The sequence below is a fragment of the Limanda limanda genome, chromosome 2 (genome assembly GCF_963576545.1).
Source record: "Limanda limanda chromosome 2, fLimLim1.1, whole genome shotgun sequence".
Taxonomy (NCBI): domain Eukaryota; kingdom Metazoa; phylum Chordata; class Actinopteri; order Pleuronectiformes; family Pleuronectidae; genus Limanda; species Limanda limanda.
This window is the reverse complement of record NC_083637.1, coordinates 6,822,722-6,839,058: the sequence shown is the minus strand read 5'-3', so window position 1 is coordinate 6,839,058 and position 16,337 is coordinate 6,822,722. Positions and strand designations below refer to the sequence as shown.

Genomic DNA, 16,337 nt, shown 5'->3' with positions numbered 1-16,337 from the left:
CTCCACCTCTTGCCTTGCCCTCTGTCTCAGTCTTGAGCGCCCGTGCTGTCACTTAGCACAGTGGCCGATGATGAAGTGTTCCATCACCCCCCCACCCCCCACCCCCCCTTCGCCATCACCATGCAGTCAGCACTTTTATTCACTTGCTCCTTCATTTCACTCCCCCTATCTTCCTTGATTTCTTCCCTTTCATTATTTATATCTGCCTTTATATTATACTGCATTACATTGCATATTGCAATTTGACACTGTTTTGCTTTTTGCACTTCACTTTTTATTTCACTTTTTATATCTTTTATCTTTTATATATTTTTATATAGATATGTTTATGTCTAGATAAATGCTACCTTGTATAAATATTAGAAAAAGTGAGTTAATAAGAAGTAAATAGTGAGTAAATATATATTGTTTTTTTTTTTTTATTATTATTATTGTTTTTCTTATGTGTGGTGTATTTATTGTGTATTTATGTTTCTATGTTCATTGTGTGCACCAATAATCAGAGCAAATTTCAGGTAGGTGTAAACTTACTTGGCAATAAATACCTTCTGATTCTGATTCTGATTCTGACGGGTGTGATGACAAAGGGCTAGAGCGGAGAAATACTGCATATGCACGGTATGGGTTTAAAGAATAAATACAAACATCAACAAATGACACGGCTCCTTCTCTTGTGTCGTTGTTGCTCAGCATCAAATGATCAAACACATTTCCTCAGATGCAGCGAATCTATCTTCAGTTTCAGCCGTAGCAAACAAATTGGTGCAGGTCAGGAGCGGCTTCTCCTTGAGTCTGTTGATGAGATGAGCAGGCGCTCCATCTCCCTCTGCCTGACAACACATGCCTGCATTAAACGTGACACTCTCGTTAATCCACATTCAGTCGGCAAACGCATCACCTGAACGCACCGATCCAGGTATACACACCTCATGAAGCTCATGAACAGCTGATTGCAAAGACCCAACAACGCTCCGATTCACAGAAAATGGCCTTTACACCGTGAGCTCCACTATTGGCTGCTGGTCGGGGAGAGACAGGGGGAGATGGATCGAACATAAAGGGTGAGGGAGTAAAGCGATATGTGTCTGGGTGAGAGAGTAATCGAGTGTGTGTGTGTGTGTGTGTGTGTTTGAAAGAGAGGCAATGTTTGCGAGTGTAACGCAAAACGAAGAAGAGAAATGGAAGATATTACACAAAGTTATTGGAAAGCAAAAGCGAAAGTAATTCCACACGCAGCCCATCTGCCAGTCGGTCTCAAAGGCTTACCGGCACGCATGATAAACAAACTTCATAAACGAACACATACAACACACTCTGCTCTTCCACAGACACGACTGCATGTGTTGTGTTTTGTGGCGAAAGCTTTCCTCGGATTGGAGGGGAAGTGCCCGTAATAAAAAAAGGGAACAAAGATATAAGAGCTCAGGCTAAACTGCCAGATATTTATCATAATCGAGTCCGTCTTCACCTTCACTTGTCGTCCCCTCTCCTAACCTCGGCCCTTCTCTCTCTCCAGCTCCGACTCGGCTGCGGATTCCACCGGAGAATTTATGGTGAGAGTAAAAAATGTCCAGAACATTTTTAATGTTTTAGTGTCTGGCACGTTGACACCTCCCGCTCTGGCCCCGGCCGCCCGAGCCATACATCGAAGAGGAGTCAATGAGTGTTGTCTCTCCAGCGGCTGGTTGTGACGTCTAAAGCTATATATATATATATTTAAAAAAAGTAACTCTGTATTATACCGGTTATTGGATTGAGGCAGGAATAACCAGTGAATGTTTATTCATGAGGGGAGAGAGAGAGAAACAAACAGGCACAAATACAACTGCTATCATTACTAGGGGCCTCTTTGCATACAAACTCCAAATATCACTTTGATAAAGTCGAGGTCTAATTAATCAAGCTAATCAGCGGGGGGGCTGGCAGCTCGTCCCCCCCCCCCCCCCCCCGCTCTGCAGGGTCTCTTCTCCCCGGCTGCGGAGAACAGAGCAACTGTTGGCTCGGGAGGTTTTTTCTTGCATATTAAAACTGATCAACAACGCCTGGAGCAAGATTCGAAGCACTGTACGCTAGTCGAAATGAATTCTCCCGTTCTACTAGTTAAAGACTTTAACCTCCTTGAGACTGAACACGCCGTACAGGCTTTTGGTGAAAGTGCAGAGAATTGATACGAGAGAGAAAAACACTCAGACTGGCCTTGTACGAAAATGTTACTGTTTGAGCAAAAGCACATCATTAAAGAATATAACACTTAGAGACTAATCTTCTGGATGAAGGGAATAACTACAAAACGTTTTAGAAAGGGGTTTGTATTCTAACAGTCGTGAGGATCTTCATTACAAGATGTCCTTGAGCAGAAAGGCTGAGGTCTTGGAAACTAATGAATATTAAATGTTATGTATCCTAAGCAGTCGTAATGAATGCATATACCTGCTCATTAACAAGCCTAAAATAACTCGCGGTGCGCTGGGTTGTGTACTTGATGTGCACAACCTCACACACGAGAATCCTCTGTATGTTCCTCGTGTGTTTTAGAGGTCGTCTCACAAGAACTGAAAAACGTTATATATAAAAAGACACCGGGGTCCAGAATTGTCCAGGATTTTTTGAAGGGCAAAGTGTAAGAGGAATTTACTTCTACCTCACCAGACGAGTTAAAAGTCATAAAAGTTATTGCTTGTGTTAATGGGGATTTGAACCTTAGCCATAAGGTTCTTGGTTTGAATCCTACTTCAGCTGGGGCAGTTCTGTCTTGAGTGTGTACTGTATGTCCTCCCAGTGTCCTGGTGGGATTTCTTGGCTTAATGTTTAAGCAGCATCAGCCCGCGGGCGTCCTCCAGGTGGGCTGTTTTACCGATAAGCGTTAAACATTGTTATTTACAGATGCAACATATCGTTAGAAAGCTAAGATTCTTCCGATTCGACTGATGTAAACCATTTCAAGATCCGATCACTACAGCCGGTACAATTAAAGTCTCAGTCAAGACACTAACACAAAAAAAACAATCACCTAAGAAGCATCATATTAATCAACAGATCGATAACATTCCAACGGAAACAGTCTTGGTACAAAGGTCCAGACGATCCATCCAGTAACATAATCAGTCCAAAACACACTATTACATCAAAGAATAGCCACAGTCAGCTGTTGCGTAATCTCAGCGCAGCCAGCATCAGGATGTAAACAACATGAAAGACGTTTATTTGTATAAATTTTAAACCATATGACCGGTTTTGCCTCCTTTATATAAAAGTATGATTTTGAGTGTAAAAGTAGCCTTTTTAGCCTAGTTGGTTACCATAGTTCCAAATGGCCTTTTTGGAAAACGCCTAGACATGCCCTTAGGAAAAAATCTGTGGAATATTCATTTTCTGTGGTATTGTTATCAAATTTAAACCTGGGCTAGTCAAGGCTTCATGCTAGGGTCCCAGTGTGTTTTCCAGCTCATACGTCCCAGCTAGAGTCATCTACAGGCATCTGTTTAACAAAAAATATTCAGGGCGGAAATAAAAACCTTCTACTTCACTGTGTTCCAACTGCTATTACTCAATGCCAGTAGCACTTAGAGTGATTCTGTTGGGGGGGAAAGATCAGAATGTTACCTTTCAAAAGAGACCAAGATCATGCATGTACTCCAAATGGTTCAAGAACAGCTTTCAATTTACTTTCGGTATTCCTCAGACAGGCGTTTTAGGCGAATCTCACCCGCCTCTTAACATGCTACTTGGAGACGGGAAACCTGTCTCGAGATAACTCTGTCTCTAGCCCAATGTCACACACACACACACACACACGTGGCTTGTGGTGTGTGTGCACGTCAGGGTTTATATCTACGCGTAGGCTACAGCAGCCAAAGCATGAATGGGTCTTCACAGGGAGTCTAACAATGAAACTGATGGATTAATCCTCGATGGCTGTATAGCTGCAGCTCTTTCCTCCTCATGAAGGCAACACTAGCGATTGTCTGTCCAATCACAGAAGAGAGAATATCGACCGAACAATCAACCAGATGAGCCGGAGTCTCCGGCCCCAGCTCTTACATCGTCATTTCAATCTGACGCGATTTACATAATGCACTATAATTTTAGAATGTGACGGACAGAGGAGTTTCCCCTTTGATCCATTTAATTTAATAGCTCTGAAAGTGAGTGAGCAGACATTTTTAAATCATAACAGATCCCTCAGACATCTTATATTAAGTGAAGAGAAGATATCCTGATATAACCCTGAATAGTCTGCATGAAACTGGCAACTTAATTTGTCCACAGACGGCTAACTTGCCCAGATAAGTTGGTTCACGCCCAATTTACAGTATTTTAAATGTAACAAGGTTAAAAAAACATAAGTGACATGCAAACTTTAAAAAAAAAAGGTGGCTTAGCAGAGCGGACAGAGTCACATGACCTCTGCAGGGCTGAAACTTTTAGCAAACATTTATCTCTTGAGGGATATTTTCAGCAGATGGTGGCATATAGAGCAAGAATGTCACAATCACTCCAGGGTTGTGTGGGTGCTAAAGGCATCGCCACGGTGACAGGGACAACATTTTCATTTCACATATGGAGCTGACAAATTCAGCCCCTCAAAACATGGCTTCTATTTATTTATTTTCTTTTAGCACAAAATGTCAGGAAACTATTCCCTCTTAAAGGACGGCTGGCGAGAGGATCGAGAGGCAGAGGTCAGGAGGTCAAATCGGTAAATTTAAAGGTGTGAAACTTTATCATTGTCAAAGTACAGCAGGTGTTGGATCGACGGCCTAATTAAAAACGACTATTAAAAAATTTGGTTTACTAAACTCATATTTGAACTCTATTTGGTGATATTTTGCAGTTTTGTTGTAAATAAAAAATCCTAAAAAGTGCAAACATTCCATAGAGCTGCAGGAAAGCTGACTTCCTTATAGCACAACAGTATTTCAAATAAACCAGCAGCTTTTGTTTTCCGATTTTGTGCCACTACTGCTTTGTATGTAGGGTTCATTTTTAAAAGAAAATACGTGTGTAGTAGTATTGACATGTTTTTTAATATTTCATTTATAGGACTAGCCCCAGTTTGAATACATATATATATATATAATATACAGCGTGAGAAGGCCGGAGCCGCTCTGACCTACACAACTCGTCGGCTCCCTGAGCATCAACATCCCTCGGCCGCCCCTCGGGTCCGCAGAGGAGAGACAGGTAATAAGGTGCAATCTGACTGGGAATGCTGGAGTGCAGGCAGGACAGAGATATATGGTACAGTAGAAACGCATCTCACACACACTACACACACTACACACACACTTAACCACTCACAAAAACACACACACACGCTCAGTTGTAAAGCTCTACCGAGAGGATGTATTGTTGAGTACAGACTAATTGGAACATTCATTATTGCTACACTGAATTACAGCATTGTCCCTGATTCTATGGCTGAGATGTGTTTGTGAGTGTGTGTACACCTGTGTGTGTGTGTGTTTGTGTGTCTTTTCAGGCACTTCTTTATGGCCAACCTCAATCACTAAACAGATACTTCACAGTGCTTTGATCTGACTCTTGACTTTGACCTTTTAGACTGCTTTCAATCAGGTCCTCACAGTCCTGACTGCCTGACAGACGCAGGCCCTTTGTCTCACACACACACACACACACACATGCGCTGTGTGCACACACACACACACACGCTCTGGCGCAGTGACAGGTCCTGTCTCCAGTTGACAGGGTTTTATATCAGCAAAGACATCAAGCCGCCCACAACCACCCTCCCTTCCCACTGACCCCACGACCATGCCATGATGAGAGATAGGACAATCTGCTCCATGACAGCTCCACTCATACAGTGACACTCAAACACACGCACACAGACACACACACACAATCACAAACACACACTCGTAGCAAAGGCAGACTCATCGAATGCAAAATGATAGAGGGTAATGCTCCTGTACACGTGCACCTGCATCATGTGCATGTGTTTGTGGATATCATGAGAATACAGGCTTTGTGTGTGTGTGTGTGTGTGTGTGTGTGTGTGTGTGTGTCTGTGTGTGTGTGTGTGTGTGTGTGTGGCAGCCTCTTAAGTGAAGGCTTTGTAAAACTCTTGTTCATCATGTGATGTTCTTGCCCGAGGGCTTAGCGGCATAAAGCAATTTCCCTCTCGTTACACCAGGCGTATATTAACCTCCAGAAACCGTCAAACACACAAACACTGACTCCCACACACACAAGCACACGCACACACACACATACGCTGCTCTGTTGCCATTTATCTGTCGTGTCAAGTATAGCAGGGACTATTCTCCTGAGTAGGTTATTTGTAATGCGGCTGTGTACTTCCTTATCACCTCGCTAGTCGACTGGATGAGTTCTGTCGCTCACGGGCGGCTTAGGGAGGATGTTTCTGAACAGTTAGTGAATGTAGAGCCAGAGGTAGAAGAGGTAGAGTTTAAAATATTGAATGAAAGAAGGAAAGAAAAAGGGGAACAGGGAAGTGATTAGTATGCTGCGATGGGATTAATGTAGTGGAACTTTAAATTGTCCTGATGTTTTTTAGTGGATACGTTTTTTCATTTGCAATAACAACAAATACAATCAACAGCATATTAAAATTTGAGCGTAAGTTAAAAACAGAGATGAGTTAATAAAATATGATTAAAACAAACAGACCCTGTTATATAACAAAATAAAAAATAAAGGCCCGGCTTCACAATGTATTTGTTTAGGAAATGAACAACGTGTCTGAAGCTGAATTAAACCTTTTGTTGAGCTTGATATGTAATTTAGAGCCGAAGTCTGTGTGTCTGTGGTTGTGTAGTGGAGCCTGAAACACACACTCGACCAATTGTGAGTCAGTCTCAGCTGTCAATCATGACGTTTCATTTTTACAGCATCGAAAGACTAATTCAAACCAAACTTACTGGGAAAATAAGCATTTGAACAAACATCAGTGTGATAGGAACTAATTGAAATGTTAGATTAATCTTTAAGCGTACTTACATGACTATTTCATTTAGTGCATGTCCCGTTCCCTAACATGGAGGAGATGAGGGGTTAAAGCCAAAACCTGCAGCCAGTCATCGGGCAGCAATCAAGATGATACGGCCTCATCCACCTTTAAACACTCTAGGTCTATATGATCTTTTAAAAGTTCACAGTGAAGTGAAGTCATTGTGCTGCAGTTGGAACAAAGCAGTGATGGAATCTCGGTCACTAAACCGTCCAGTCGACCCGACGCAGCCTAGCTTGAGATCGGTTTAACGTGGGTCACCGCAGCTGTTAAGAGACGTTCACATCTGCAAACCCATTCAACCCAGGGCTGTGTTAAAAACTAGCTGTTTTAAACACTTTTTTTATAATCAGTACCTGCACTTATTGCATTTATTCATCCCCAAGGAAGCGTAAAGGAGTAATTATCCACTCTCAGCTTGAGTAGACAGTTGAGCCTTCCACAAAGTCGGCTTCCTCTTCCTCTTCTCCTCACTGTCCTGTTTAAACTGCTGCTTCTGACGCTAGGTCTTTCATGCTTGTTTACCTCATTCGCATTTTCCTTATCCCATCATCACTGTCCCATCACTTCAACCATTTTCTCGTCCCCTGTCATCCTCCTTTTCATTTGCTGCACATGAATTGTGGAAACTATGCCTCCGATATATCTAATGAGCGGCGAATGACAAACACACGAGTAGCAGTCGGAGAGGTCGGGTGGAGGAAAGCTACGTGACGGAGGAAACGGAGGCGAATCGTCCGAGTCGGAATCAGTAAGAAGCAATTAAGGCCGAGCGCTGCAGAAAGAGGATATTTAAACACGAGATAATGAAGAACTGCTGTGGGAAAGGTGAGAAACCGAGTGTGGTGAGCAGTGAGGAGAGAAGGAGAAAGAAGGAGAGAGAGAGAGAGAGAGAGAAGAGCCGACCACAGCTGGACAGCCACTCAGCAGGTTTCCACAATAACGCAACCACATCCACGGATAAAGAAATAAGATGCACTGTAGGAGCCGGGAGGAAAACAGGTTTAATTACAAGGCCATGACTGCGTGCATGCATGTGTAAGTGCACGTAGCTTTATGCATTATACAGTTAGGTCTGAGTGTGAGTGATTATCCAGGTGTTGCAGGAGAGAGAGACAATAAAAACAAGGACGACCAACGATGAAGATGTGATTTTCACCTATTTAAAAAAAAGAGTGATCTTGTTCTTTTAATGGTTAGTTTTCTACAGTTCATCGGGTTTGTGTGTATAAGATGTTGCACAGTGGTTGGTTCTCACCATGACCTCCTTTTTTTACAGCACTTATTGTTGCTAGGTTACAAAACAAACTCTGATGGCACTTTTTTCCCCTTTGTGAACGGTACTTGTCTGTTCCCGACCGACACAATACACCTGACTCCTCCACAGATGCTCTTGGTTTCAAGTATCGATCATGAAAACTGAGTTGATTTGAGCCGTTTTAAGGAAAGAATATCAACATATTTTCAAGTTTCAGCTTCTCGAAAGTGATGATTTGCTTTTCTTCTGCGTCTCCGTGTGTTTTATGTCATTGTACATTGAATATATTTTGGTTTTGATGGTTGGACAACAGGTGCAATTTGATGTAGAGCTGCAATGACTATTCTTTTTGTCAATCTTTAAACTTTTTCTAAATCTTAACTAGGGTTGCAAAGGGACGGAAAGTTTCCGGTAAATTTCCTGAAACTTTCCATGGGAAGTTAAGCTCTGGAATTTTGGGAATTTTGAAAAAAAAAAAAAAAACTACGCAAATTAAACGCTTAGTAATGAAAACATCATTCAAAACTCTATTTTAAAGATGTATGGAATGAAGCACACACTGCACGTTGAATTTCAACCCTCCTACTATCACATGCACAGATAATTCCCAGCCTCCTGCACACTACAACATCTCATGTGTGGCAACATTTCTCTCCATCCAATGTAGAAGGAAAGGCTGTGTACATTTGCAAATACTGTGCAAAGACCTATGTTAAGAATGACACAACGATGCAGAAGCATATAGTCAAGTGCCCAAAGTTTCCTCAGGGCTCAAATCAGCCTATGACAAAACAAAATGTTTAAATTTATGTCTGTATATGACAAGGTAAATACAGTTAGTATAAATTACCCACAACATTTCCAGTTTATTCCCATGGAAAGTTTCCAACTTTGAATATTCCCGGAATTTTGCAACCCTAATCTTAACACACTCTAAAAACTGCAAAACCCTTCATTTTGCATTTAAAAAGACCCACAGCATCATATGATTTGGTCTTTCCAACGACTAAACAAGTTCTGAACCCTGTTTCCTGCCTCTATGTCTATTTTGACTTCAACATCTCATCTACATCACAAGCAGTATTTTTTCCAATGGGCCAAACATAACAAAAAGAATCGTACGGAGGACTCCAGCCACCACACGTGCCCAAATCTCCTCAGTCATGCTCCGTGGCCTGGAGATGAGGAGAAGGTGCTCGTACACCTTCCACCCACAGCAGGAAAAAAGCCTTAATTGGGTCTCAGATTGCTGGATGTGGTGGGAGGTTTAGATCAATAGATCGTGGGAGGCATAAAGAGCAGCAGCATAGTGCAGATAGTAGGTAATTCACCAGCTCTTATTTCTAAATGTTCAGATGATAGATGCAGTTGTGTAGCAGCTCAGGTTGTGTGCACGTCTCTACCCAGCCCCCCCCCTTTGCTCTCACAATGGCTGTGATCTCATCTGAGAAAACTGTCCTTCATCCTCAAGCTCCTCTTCTTTCTCTCCTTGACCCCCGGCTCTTGCGTCGTCGCTGACCTCCAGTTCCCTCGACAACAGCAGAAATCACCTGAGGCTCTTTTTGTGCCTAAGATCCTCGGCTGCATTCATAACATTTTTGAGACTATGTCCTTTGCTGCCTTCAGACTTTGATCATATTACTGCTATTTTTTCATTTCTGTATAGTTTGTATGTCTCTAATTTTCATTTGTCCTTGTGTTTATATTGCACGTCTTGGTATTTATTACTTTTTCTCTTATTATTCTGCATATTTTTACTATTGTCTTGCTGCTATTATACAACACATAATTTGGTCTTTACTTAGGGCATATGGTGTAATTATGAACAACCTATTCTATGTAATGAACATTAATTGTAGTATTAATCGTGAGACGTACTTATTCTGGCTTCTTTTATTAATTCCCTTACATGTATTTACTATGCTGATCATTTTAGTTCTTAATCTTTGGGATTAAAACAAATAATTACAGTTTTTGTCATTTTTTCTGATTGTAGGCAAGTCAATGAGTAAATACTTATTTAAAAGCCTTAAGGCCGGCGCATGCTTCTGCGTCGTCAGGGGCCCGCAGGCATGCAGCTGTAACGCAGGACTCGTTCTCATTCATGGTTCTCCAACCGTTGCGCGTGTTGCCATGCAATTCCCCGCCAGAACACTAGGCGCAGTAATGTTTTTTGCCGAAGTCGGCTCTTCTTCGTGTGTTGCACGAAGAAGAGCGATTTATTAACATCGCCACGGCGGCTCCTCAGAGCCTTTTTCTGGCGTAAAAATCCGCCGGTTAGTGACGGGTTATACTAGTTGACATAGTGTCGGATCTCTTCTGCCAAGTGCTCTTCTATTTGGTCCACATTCGTTCTTCTAAATCTTCCGTGGTTTCCGGGCATGAACCGGAAATGCGACTCCGGAAATGATGTAGTCAGCAGACCAATCACAGCCCTCGCGGCCGGGTGACGCTTGCGGGGCTTTGCCGTCTAGTTAGAAAAATTGGCCGACGCACGTAAGGACGTAGGAAGGGCCGGGAGGGGCCCGGAAGGGCTCCTGCGTCTCCGTTCCCGTGAAAACGCAGAAGCATGCGCCGGCCTTTACTCCGAACACTTGTTTCACCTTAGGAGCTGTCGTCTTCTATATGTCTAGTCTTTACTGTCAGGAGAAATTCTTAAAATCGTTTGTCACGAGGAGCAGATCTTTGTTTATGAGCACGACTCCTGATTTTCGAAGTTAAGAAACAAGCTCCCAGTGTTTCCACCTGTGGAGAGTGGGGGTGTTTCCAGTTGGTAAATGCGGCTTAACGCTGTGATTGGAGCTGATTTACAAAGGAAGACATTATTTTCATTTTGAACGATTGTGACTCACGTGTAAAAACCTTGTAGTGTTGTTACAAAAAGACTGATTTGAAATTGAAAGCCAATAAAAAAGCAGAAATTATCCTTGTAATTGGGCAGATTGGGTTAAAAAGAATCGGTAAACCAGTTTCTTTATTGTGTCTCGAATTCCAATTTTCTCAGCTTTTCAGAAAAAGTTAAATTCTCAGTTTTTTTTTCTTTCTTTAACTCCACAGTGAATTGAAAATATTTTAGATTCAGAAAGATGCTGCCATGACCGAGCGGTCTCCTTAGATTCAATAAAGCACCACACACATTTAAAGAAATCAGATTGTTTTGAAATCAACATCCGTGAATTATTCCGTGGGAGATCAGTGAAAATGTCAACAACAAAAAACAAGAAAGTCACCCTATATCAAAGTGGATCCTGATCTTGATCCACAATAAAATCTCTTGATTTAATTCCTGGAACAAACCACATTCTTTCACCAAGTTTCACGGTAATCCATCCGGTAGTTTCTCCATAATCTTCCTTGCAATAGAAACAAATTGACAGGGGGTGAAAACAATGGCTAAAAATTACATAACCAGAGGATAGTGCCTTTTACAAATGTATCAACATTAAAAAATAATCATATTTTTCAGCCTTAATCTGGTGACGGGAACCTGGAGTCTCAGAAACTCATTATTTTAATGTTCAGACTAAACAGGTAAGTGGAAATACTAATCCTTAATGAAAAGAAATGAATTAGTAGCCATATCCTTTGTATGAGAATCGTCAAGGTAGCAAAGGCAGTTTTGAGTTTTTGGTCGGCTTTAATTACTCATTGGATCCATTATTGTTGTTCATTTGACCGGGAAAGAGACAAAGTGAATGAGAATAATAAAGGAGAGGAAACAGGTGATGAGAAAGAACACGTGATGATACGTCAGGAGGATTTAACCCTCGGTTCTCTGCCTCATGTCATGAAGGAAACAGGGAATGACCTTTTTCACAATATGCGACTCCCTCAGCTCATGTACCACCTGTTGTGCACCCCCCCCTCTTCTTCCTCCTCCTCCTCCTCCTCCTCCTCCTCCTCCTCCTCCTCCTCCTCCTCCTCCTCCTCCTCCTCCTCCTCCTCCTCCTTCTCCTCCTCCTCCTCCACAAACACCGAACTCCCCACCGTGTTCATGCAGCCAGCCGACCATCTGACGCTGGTGACAGGACCCACGTTAAAGATCAACACCAGCTCTCTCTCTACGGTCAACTACCGGAGAGCTTTTAACTCCAGAACCACTGTGACCTTCTCTTCCTCCTCCTCCCCCCCCGTCCTCTCCTCCGTCCTCCCCTGCTCTGGTCCATTCATCACGCAGACAGGCAGTGTGTGTTTTAACTTGTGCTCTGTGTCACCGGAGTGGCCTATTGGAGTGGAGGAGGAGGAGGCAGATAAAGAAAAGGCAGCGGAGGAGATGAACAGGAGACAAGATGGAGAGAAGGTACTGGGGAGGTGTGGTGAGCCGTCAGACACACGGGAGATAATCCTCCACAGAACAATTCAGATCCGGGATGACGGCTTGGATATTAATAAGTGCTATCCCTCTTTGTTATCCTCTGATTTGTCTGGTGTCACTTTAACACAATTGCCTTTTCACCGCACTAAATGCTTCCCTAATTCCCTTTGTAACGAGATGTGAGATGTTCAGATAGAGGGTGAGGTGGCTTTTATCATTCCATCCAGAAAGACTTTCAGGCAAATTATCTCTGCAGCTCAGCCTGAAGATGAAGAGTGAAAAACATGATATGAACACTGATGGCAGTTTCTTTTATGTGCTGATAAAACATAAGCTTTTTCTGCATTGGTACGTACATGTGTGTGTTACCTGTTGGGCCCACTGTTAACCTGGTGGTGCCAGATGGTTTGTTACAGAGAACCATCTGGGAAGGCTTCATTTGAGACTTTTGGGAAGATGGAACGTGATTTAATGAATCATACGTCACTCAACATCTATCACGGTTGTCAAAGCCAGTTGCTGGAAGAGCCAAATGATCTTTTCCACAAAGACAAGACTGTAGTGCCGTCGCTTTTCGTTATTGTCAGACGTTTAACACATATACTCCAGCTACTACAGTTAGCATAGTGTAACTTAAAAACACCAGTGTGTGTGTGTGTGTTTGTGTGTGTGTGGGTGTGTGTGTGTGTGTGTGTGTGGGTGTGTGTGGGTGTGTGTGTGCAATGATTCCAATTTGCTGTGCTATCTGAGTAGCACTCCTCTAATTCTCAAAGAAGGCTGAGTAGTGGGTAGAAGGGAATTACTACTGTTACATACCCGCCGAGCTGATTACCTATTGACTGGTCTAAACACCCTGGCAAAGTGACAGTGTGTCTGTGTGTGTATGTGTGTGTCTGTGCGTGTGTTGTTTCTGTGTGGGCTTGCCTGCATGAGGCATTGTTATCTAAGAAAATCTAATTCTCGTACTTTGCTTATCACCATTTATTTTAAAACCAACGGACGAACAGACACACACACACACACACACACACACACACACACACACACACACACACACACTTGTATCAGCACTGATTGTCCAGGCCGCACCACAGACACAGCGATCAATAGCGTGATGAGCGGATGACATCACCATGTGAGACGATGTCCAATCAGCTGCTCATCGGATGTCGATGACCTCATCACACCCAAGAGGGAAGGTGAGAACAAGTTCAAGCCCTTTGGTGAACGAGTGATTTGTCACCTACAGTGAATCCACAACAAATACACAATACGACAATTAATCTGCTTGTTGGAGAACAAACACTGACACAGACTTTTTTTATCAACCCTTTCTTTCACTTTGTCCAATGGAACCTCGCTCAGAATTACTTTCTATTCAACCCTTCTTTCCCTGCAGGAGCATCCAGGTTGTCAGCAGGCAGAACTAAAGGAGGTGACACAACAGGTACAAAGTGGATCACGACCTCTATCTAACACTGTAATCACAAACCTAGTGATTATGCATTGTTATTATCTAGCTAGTCCACCTTCTTCTTTCATTATATTTACTTATTTCTCTAAATGAAAATGTCTGGAAAACTGGATCCCGACCATTTCCCTAAGTTTGCCTTTCGATTATGAAGTTTACTGATCATTCAGGAAAGGGAGGGAGCGTGGGGGGGAGATCATGCAGGAGAAAGGTCATAACATATAAAGTCTGCTATGAAAAGTGCTGTGTCACCTTGAACCTTTGTGGTGAGACCTTATTGCCTAAAGCTCTCGAATCTCATCTTTCAAAGTTGAAACCTTATCCTCTGCAAGTTTCCACCACTTCTTCATCCTAAGATACTTGTATTTTTGCAGATTGGAGTCTGTTGCATGTTAGAAACCTCATCAACACACCCACTAGGTCGCTGTGAATATTCCAAAGATGTTCCCGCTCTATTCAGACATTTTAGAGACAATCTACTATGTCCTAATACAGCTTATGACGAGGACAGAACATCAGGACAGACAAACTGTGTTTCAGAAACACTTTGAAGTGATTCGGGCTGATAATTGAACATTATACTCCCTTTAGATCACTTTCACAAATACTAATCACCCATCGCAGTGTCATCGGGGGTGTGAATGAGACAATGACATTGGGGAGTTTGTGTAATTCACAGGTGGCTGGAATCAACAGGAAGAAATCTTGGAAGCAGTTGATGGTGAGGAAATGCTGCATTTCTCATTATACTTTGACTAAACTGCATTTGTAAAGTGTTAAATTGCAACTTTATTTTTAATATCTAAACATGCAGGTCATATCTTGGTCACAGCAGGACAAGTTCAAACACAGCGTTTTCCCATCAGCACTTCAATCAATATCAAGCTAGAGGTATTGAATGAGCAGTCGACTGGGGGAACAAATGCTAAATCTGATTTCATCGCGTAACTAGTGGCTTGTGGGTTCTGCTATGTGGAGGATATTTGTGGGTTTTACAGCGAGTACACACCTAAGCAGAGAAAACTCAACTGTTCAATCACGATCACAGCACTTGATGATTAACAACGTGCAAATGGTGATGAACTAAAGCAAGAAGCTTTTCACACATCTAAGTGTTTAATCAGACAAGAGCATGCTGCCTTTAGTACTCAGAATAAATACAGTACAAGCATAATGAATGAAAAACCATAAATTCAAAGGCTGAAGAACGAGACTAAACAAAGCCAGGAGTCAGTGAGTCTTGGCTTCTGTCCTTCCCTGCTGATCCCACAGTCACTGGTGAGCTTCCCTCCCAGGTCTGGTTTCAGGACGGAGGAACCAGTTTCCCTATTCAAGGAATTGGGTGACTGCTCCCACGTGGCCATTTTGTCTTGGCTTTTATGAATCCTTCTTTGTCTGGCTCCTCCTCTGGGACAAACCTAGTTCCCACGATCACCTGGACATCCAAACCTCTCCACCAGGTTACGGTGCTGGTTCTTGATGAAGCCATTCAGGCATCCAAACAGATAGGAAGCCTCCTGAGAGCCGTACATTGGATGTTTTCCAGGCACAACCACTCGGATAGAAACCCTGGGGCAGACTCAGAACTAGTTGGAAGGATTAAATATCCCATTTGGCCTGGAAACGCACCTCCTCCACTAGGAACCCACTGAGAGCTTGGCCTACTGCTCAAATAACTTGGAGAAAATAAGGCTCGACAATAACTGGTTGAAAGTCCAACTACTTAGAGTGAAGTCATTAAAGGGACTCTCACCTTTGTTGCATTTGAGAATAACAGCACATTCAAATCATCCCGCCTTCCTCCAATGCCCCACCCCCTTGTTCCCATCCGCGGTGTTTTATTTAAGAAACTTTATTTACACAAGCAGACTAACAACCATCCCGGTGTTTTTATTTTTTTGAAGAAACTTTATTTACAAGCAGACTTACAACCTACTGCCTCCGCGCACTTGATGACGCGGGCCCGAATGCGCCACAAGAAGCAGACGGAAAACCTGCATGTCCATGCAGCAAACAGACAGGTCTGTCGGCCAATAAGGTCCTTCGGTCCGAAGAATTTTATTGGTTGAAGTTTTCACTAAATATTATGAGAGTGAAATAATTGTTTGTTTTTACTCCTGGTGGGTCTGTCTTGCATTTTAGAGTGTCATTACCTTATTAATACCAATTTAACCTTATCCAAAAAAAGTGTTAAAATGCAACAAAGGTGAGAGTCCCTTTAACATCAATTTGACACCATGACGACAATCACAGTTCACGAGCAGGTAAGAAACTGCTGCAGAGAAAAACAGGACGAAAA

At 42.6% G+C, this 16,337-nt stretch overlaps 1 protein-coding gene across 1 annotated transcript in view; it reads right to left on the bottom strand.

Moving 5' to 3' along the window:
- LOC133015820 (protein sidekick-1-like) overlaps nt 1-15,570 on the bottom strand; it is a 195,781-nt gene extending 180,211 nt beyond the window's left edge. Inside the window, exon 1 of the mRNA XM_061083097.1 lies at nt 15,474-15,570. Coding sequence (XP_060939080.1) covers nt 15,474-15,570 — 97 coding nt within the window. The remainder of the gene's footprint in view (nt 1-15,473) is intronic.
- Between the last annotated feature and the right edge of the window lie 767 nt (nt 15,571-16,337).